Genomic DNA, 7,349 nt, shown 5'->3' with positions numbered 1-7,349 from the left:
TAGTTTTTGAAATTTAAGACATTTTAAGACCCCGTGGACACCCTGAAAAAACTAAAACTTTTCCCCTTTGAACACAATACATTTCATTTTGAGAAACATTTAAAATATTTTGGAGCAGTAAACATATCAGGCTGCTCTCTTTATTATTTAAAATGGCGTCTGTGGATAATTTTTCTGCTGACGATACTGTTTTCTTAAAAAGCTGAAAAATAACAAGTAAATAAAATATATCACACACACCTCAGAAACAGTATAGCAGAAAATGTTGCCGGTTTTAAAACCTTGACTTTTCCAAACGGCGGTATACCTTGAACAGTTATTGTCCCACGCCTAACATATATATCGTTATATATGGAAAATAATTATTGATATTGCATTTTTGCTATATCGCCCAGCCCCAGCATGCCTGCTGCTTATTAGCACTTATAAACCAACTATTCTCCATGATCTCAATCTACATCCCTAACCCAATGTCTAAACTACTTTAATTTCTACTAATAAGGAGCAAATTTGAAGTTAGTTCATTGAAGTAAATGAAGTCATAGTTAATGGTTTGCTAATAGCGAGAAGTGAACGTAAAAAAAAAAGGGTGACTATAAATCCTTTTCCAAATAGTGCTATTTAATCATTTGATGAAATTATAGATACAGTATATCGCAAAATTCAACCATTCATTTTCTTTTCGGCTTAGTCCCTTTATTAATCTAGGGTCGCCACAGTGGAATGAACCGCCAACTTATCCAGCATATGTTTTACGCAGCGGATGTCCTTCCAGCTGAAACCCGTCTCTGGGAAACACCCATGCCCACTCATTCACACTACGGACAATTTAGCCTACCCAATTGACCTGTACCACGGTCTTTGGACTGTGGGGGAAACCGGAGCACCCAGAGGAAACCCACGCCAACGCAGTGAGAACATGCAAACTCCACACAGAAATGCCAACTGACCCAGTCAAGGCTCAAACCAACGACCCTTCTTGCTGTGAGGTGACAGTGTTACCAACTGCGCCACCGCATTGCCCTCTATATCGCCATATATAACGCAGAAAAATAGAATAGCGCAATGTCAGATTTCTTCAATACCGTGCAGCCCTAACGTCAACATTAATGTGTGTTTTTCACTTGTGATTGAATTGAAAATGCATCTTATTAGCAGGTGCGAACAGGCCAATACAATTACCTTAATAGTGGAATTTACACACAAGATTTACACATTAGCAGATAAATGAGGTGAAAACAAGAACTACTGATATGAAATCAAGGGGATTTCGGCAGCTCTGATTATATTGAAGAGCCTCAGACTATAAACACTCATTAAACAAATATCCATTTACATCCTACGTTTGATTCACGTTTTACATTAGCTCTCACTATTAAACGGGCAAAGAATTACTTGCATATATAATCAGTGCAAAGGTTAAAAAGTGATTACATTTACATTTAGTCATTTAGCAGACGCTTTTATCCAAAGCGACTTACAAATGAGGACAAGGAAGCAATTTACACAACTATAAGAGCAGCAGTGAACAAGTGCTATAGGCAAGTTTCAGGTGTGTAAAGTCGAAGTCTGATAAAAATACAAAGTATCTTAGTGAAGTTTATTTATAAGCTAATTTGGATAGGATCACGTGTGTATGATTGCTTGCGGCTGGTCCTGCATTATCCAATTCATGATTCACCAATCAGATGATTTCTAGGCCACTTTAAATACCCTCAGTTCCATATAACAGCCATCTTAATTTTGAAGAATCCCCCCTTCCATCCCTACTCCTCCTCATTTCCTAGATGGGTGGCACGGTGGCCCAGTGGTTAGCACTGTTGCCTCACCGCAAGAACGTCACTGGTTCTAGTTCTTACCAAGCCAGTCGACGTTTCTGTGCGGAGTTTACACGTTCTCCCTGTGCTCACGTGGGTTTCCTTCCACCATCCAAACACATGCAACTTAAAGTTAATTGACTAATCCAAATCGGCACTATAGACACGCTCCTAGTAAGTAGTTATCTCTTAAGAGCAATCACTATCTGTTAATTAGCTACTACAGCAGAGTGGTTCTCGAGTTCTACCTGAGCTCAAACTCCCCTCTCGCCTTGCAAACGGGAGGGAGCCCCAGGCTCGAGGATCTTATGAGCTCAGGGCTCTCTCCCAGGACAGCATGCCAAACAAGCTTCATAATCAACCATCAGCTAAACTCTTGAAGATTATTGGGTTCAGATGTTGTGATTTACATGATCAAAGATAATCACGTTACTCTATTCATTTTAATTGTTTGTTCATTTAATTGAAAAAGCATGCTGTTCTCTGACTTAAGCAGGCGCCTCTCATGTGCGTTTTCAGTGATATAGTGTGGAAGGAGGGTTTTTTCTAGAAATGCTAGGTGAAACGCCAGTGTGGACATGGATCGTTTCGTTCTATAATGCCATTCTGAAACTAAGACGTTGTAACATGGGATGACAGAGACAACGTTAGGATCCAAGTGCAGGTTTATTCGGTAGTCAGGCAAGCAAGGGTCGACACAGGTGCAAACAGATGAATAAAGGCAAATCCAGAATCGTAGTCACTATAACAGGCGAGAGGTCGGAAGGCAGGCAGTGAACGGGGACAAACAGACAAACTTGACAAAGGTCAAAAAACAGAGAAACGAGATTAAGGAAACCGTGTTGAATTGTCACCTTACAGGTAAGCAAGACTCGGCAAGGAAGTGAGTGTGTGTGCTGCTGAAGTAGTGTGTGTGATTAGTCCAGAAGCCGCATCAGCTGTGGGAGTCCAATCAGTGGAGACTTGGAGCAGGTGTGTGTGTGTGTGTGGCATGACTGAATTTGTAGTTCATAAGATGTAGTCCATGTGAAAGTGAGTTCTTACCAGCGACCTCTGGTGGTTAGAGATCGCTGGTAATCATGACAGACGTATTAGTGTAAATTGGGCCGTGTGTATTTTTCACGACCGGGTTGTTGCTGCGTATAGGGCGATGCGGAGGATCGCGATGCCGGCTCACCATCGTGATGGTTATCGGCCATCATCCATCATGTACATTTGCATTCTGACCTATCAAGTATATGTAGTACTCATGAAGAGAGATGAGAAAGGAACTATTGATAAACGAAGCAAACACTCATCAGAAATGGATAGGCTTTCTACACTCAGGCCCGTTTACACTAATACGTTTTAGTTTTAAAACGACGTTTTAGAATGAAAATGATCCACATCCACACTAGCGTTTCACCCAGCGTTTCTGAACAACTCTCCGTCTCCATTACACCGCTGAAAACCCACATCACGTGACCGCACACACACTCTGGCATGCACTGCAGCGTGCTCTGAGCACATCTACCCTGATGAGAGCTGCACATGTTGGACTGTTCATCAAGGATCTACCGCTGGATCTAATCTCACTATATTAGTTAAATGTGATATTTAAATTCATCATGTTGTCTATATCTAATGGCATATTCCCAGACTTTGGTCTTTTGAATCTATTATTGTTCTCAGGTAATGTGTTTCGGCTGAGCGGAAAGATAAGTTAATAATGTAACCGCGTACACTGATTCTGCACATTTGACTGATCGCTTGCCTTTATTTCCTATAATGTGTAAACTCGTACGTTACACTTTTATAATGGCCATTATTGACTATTAAAACTGATATTCAGCAATAGAGAGGGTGTTTCGTATTCACTGAAATTTAAAGCAGACAGTAATGTTATAGGCTCTGTATATTAATATGCAGCTATACGACACCTCAACATTTTTGGTGTCTGTTAAGTTAATATCAAAATGAGAATAGGCAGTTCCTCATATCATGTTTTCATTTATTGTTAAGAAAGTGAAACAGCGTAGTCAGGGTGATGTGAATGAGGTTATACAGCACACTGTTCACTTTGAAGATTTACCCGATGCGTCCTCGGGAGTTTGTTTTCTATATCAAACTTGCAAAGTGTGGTGCCTTATTGGTCTTATGACATTGATCATAGGAGACACAAAAAATCAATGATGTATTCGGATATCCCGATGCGTAAAAGCACAACTCTTGATGAAACCAAGCATAAGAGAAAGGAGAGGGGCCTCCGCAAGAGGGCGCGCAGGACCAACAAACCAACTGAAGGAACTCTAACTGACCTCGCTGCTCAGTTTAAGCACATAACTCTCAGTGCATGAATGTGTAGGCACACTATCTATGAAGGCTGATAATAAAACTGCCATATAATTGACTTATACTCGGATGACTGTGTATCTGTCTTCCCGAGGGATTTTCCCACTGTTCAAATGATAAAGCATGCTCTGTGAATGTGGGATTTAATTAAGATGTGCACCTGTGTTTATGATTGATCTATGCTCTGTTTCTGAACATTGTTTATGAACCCTGTCTCCCAACACGGTCCCAGAGTCAATCGTTATCTATGAATGATGAGTATTAAAAGCTGAAATGTACAAAGCAGCTTTGCGCTTTCTGACTACTGTATATTGAATGTCTTAGGCCCTTTATTCTCAACGGAGGATAAAGTAAAGGATTTTAGTTCTGTTATTTGTCTTTTGTTTATTCTACTTTTTCACTGGATTTTATTTTATTAATAAAAGTATATTTTATTACTTATCTTCACTGGAGTGGACACTGACTTCATTTTCCAGAAACCATCAGAGTTACCCTGTGTGGTGAAGTATAAATGTAATTTATTCTGATTGCAAAAACATAAAGACGATCCTTTAACTAAACTCTAGCTAAGAAATATCGCGAAGAGAGGATCCTGGTTTATCTTTGTTTAATTAGGGTAATTAAATAAAGGCGATCCAGCACAAAAGTCTGAACTTACACGGACAGGATGCAGGACTGAACTGTGTGTGGGCTACTTAACATTGAGGGAAAAGCCCCAATCAGATAGGTGAATGTCTGCAGCCATGCCGTTTTCAGATGTCTCAGTTTACATTTAACCCCCAACATTTAGTTTCCCCCCAACATCCACACTGACACAGAGCAGCAGCAGCGTTTTAGAAAAAAAAGCTTCAAAAAAACCTCAGTTTTTGGCGCTCGAAAGTTTTCGGCGTAGTTTGTGATGGATGGCATAACTGTAGCAAAACGTATGCGTTTTAAAACGAAAATTTATTAGTGTAAACGTGGATTCAGTCTGTAGCGCTATAGTATTTTCTGGTTACACCCGTTACACATGAGAAAATGATTTGCTGCATTGATGTCATGTGTGCTGCTTTTCTCCAGTGTGGATTTTCATGTGTCTCTTAACATGCGACAACTGTGTGAAACTCTTCAGACACTGATCACATGTGTACGGCTTCTCCCCAGTGTGAATCCTCTGGTGCTTTTTCAATTCTCCAGCTGTAATAAAAGTCTTCTCACACTCAAAGCACATGTACTCTTTTACACCAGTGTGGATCTTCTGATGACGTCTTAAATGTGCCAGCTGTGCAAAACTCTTTCCACACTCAGAGCATGAATACGGTTTCTCTTTAGTGTGAACTCTAAGATGATTCTTCAGCTCTGAAACCCTCATAAATGTTTTGCCGCATTGTTCACATCTGTGTGTTTTGTGTCCGATGTGGATCTGCAGGTGTGATTTAAGGTACTCTGATCGACTAAAACTCTTCTCACACGGAGTACATGTGTATGGTTTCTCTCCAGTGTGAATCCGCATGTGTATTTTAAGGTTTGCTGATTGTGCAAAACTCTTCCCACACTGAGTACATGTGAACTGTTTTTCTCCAGTGTGAATCCTCATGTGAAAATGCAAACTTGGTTTGCATCTCAAACTCTTTTCACACTCAGTGCAGGTGAGACATTTCTTGTTTCCTCTGTTCATTATTAAAAATACCTTCAGTCAGTAGATGAGAGATTTTCTCAGCTTTAACAAGTTCATCATCTTCATTCTCCTCATTCTCTTCAAAAAAGTCTGAAATAAGAGTAGAAAAGATAACATTTGTTATCATAAAATGATATAACTAAAGCAATCTCCACTGTGCCGAGCGACAGCGCTTCTCTTACTGTTAAAAAAAACAGTCGCATCGTCAATGATGCAAGCATGCTCAGGTTCATGAGGCAAAATGCAATGCGAGAGCAGGCCGTCGGGGGAGAGGGGACAATCATGCTTCACCACGGTTCAAGGCAACTGTAGCCAGTGTGAGTATGCCCCGAGTCTTCTCTTGATCTGACACCAGGCTTTTTGATTTAAACTGGTAATTTCCCCTTCATAACAGCATGATAAGTCACTTCTAAGTAAAGCACAACTTTAAGCTGTTTTTTTACTCGATTGAATTTTTAGCACTGTTCTTATGAGCAAATCTCAGAAGCTTGATAAATACAGGCCCAGGTTTGTAGCATTTATTAATGTATTGTATTTTTAGATATAGGAGTACAAAACTAATCGGATAATTGCATATAGATTAAAAAATATCAAATAATTGTAAAATAAATCACAGCAGATGACATTTAATACATGAAAATAATTGAAAACTCTATTTATTTTTCTGTGGAATTTTTTATTCCTATAGTGCACAAAATGAATCAGACGAACTGTTAACGTTTGTATTCGTATTGTTCTTCAGCCTCATTATTGAACAATCAGGAATAAACACCAACCTGTTCATTCTTTAGTCTCTTCAGCTTCAGTGCTGGAGGACTTTTCTGGATCCCTCATTTTCTCACTGTCCTTCAATAAAATGTACATAAATAACATTAGTATAAGCAACCATGAATGAATATAAGCTATTCACCTGATGCTAAGCATATTAGCATTGCCTACATGACTTTTAGCAGATTAAACCGCGAGAATCAGCAGCAAAGTTAAGCATATCACACTCACAAGCTTTACAGGTGACAGAAATAAAACACTTACATTGAATGAACACAAAACACTCGTAACATCAGTGAAATTATACATATACACTCCAATGAATTCTCTCCACCTCATAATAAGCGCCAAGGGCGGGGTATTTGCCTGCACGTTGCTCAGCGAACGCCGATTGGCTGCCTGTATTGCGCAGCGAACACCGATTGGCTGCCTGTGTTGCGCAGCGAGCGTTGATTGGCTGTCCGTGTTGCTCAGCGAATGTTGTTTGTCCGTCACAAGCGGGAGACGGTCGTCATGACGGCAGAATAATATGCAGGACCAAAATATAGAAGGGCCGGTACCGTGTGGGGTAAATTTACGCTTCTAAAGGTTTTCTTACGACCTAATCCTCACTATTTTGACCAAATACTTCATGAAATATGATCGCAACAGTCTGTTTATGAAGTAAATCTAAAACAATAAGAAAGCTGAAGTGGGCTAAATAATCTCTCCTACCTGATCCTTTACTGTACACACAAAACTGGCGCGAAATTAACCCAGTCTCCTGGAGAAAGACA

At 39.9% G+C, this 7,349-nt stretch overlaps 1 protein-coding gene across 3 annotated transcripts; it reads right to left on the bottom strand.

The window, feature by feature from the left end:
- Positions 1–3,112: 3,112 nt before the first annotated feature.
- Positions 3,113–7,323, bottom strand: LOC130215942 (gastrula zinc finger protein XlCGF7.1-like). 3 transcript variants are annotated; one of them, XM_056447811.1, is made up of 3 exons: positions 7,288–7,323; positions 6,582–6,651; positions 3,113–5,895 (listed from the first exon to the last, which is right to left on the bottom strand). In XM_056447811.1, exon 3 carries the CDS (start codon positions 5,803–5,805, stop codon positions 5,185–5,187), a length of 621 nt encoding a protein of 206 aa, XP_056303786.1. In that variant the 5' UTR covers positions 5,806–5,895; positions 6,582–6,651; positions 7,288–7,323; the 3' UTR covers positions 3,113–5,184. The 3 variants fall into 3 exon arrangements, with proteins under 3 accessions (XP_056303786.1, XP_056303785.1, XP_056303787.1); XM_056447810.1 differs by lacking the exon at positions 7,288–7,323 and adding an exon at positions 6,838–6,902; XM_056447812.1 differs by lacking the exon at positions 7,288–7,323 and having other exon boundaries at positions 6,582–6,761.
- Positions 7,324–7,349: the final 26 nt, after the last annotated feature.

Source organism: Danio aesculapii, chromosome 22, assembly GCF_903798145.1.
Source record: "Danio aesculapii chromosome 22, fDanAes4.1, whole genome shotgun sequence".
Lineage (NCBI taxonomy): Eukaryota > Metazoa > Chordata > Actinopteri > Cypriniformes > Danionidae > Danio > Danio aesculapii.
This window is presented reverse-complemented; position numbering and strand designations above follow the sequence as displayed.

Bases quoted from the DNA above. Each gene is read 5' to 3' on its own strand.
- LOC130215942 (XM_056447811.1), bottom strand. From the start codon at position 5,805: ATGAACAGAGGAAACAAGAAATGTCTCACCTGCACTGAGTGTGAAAAG.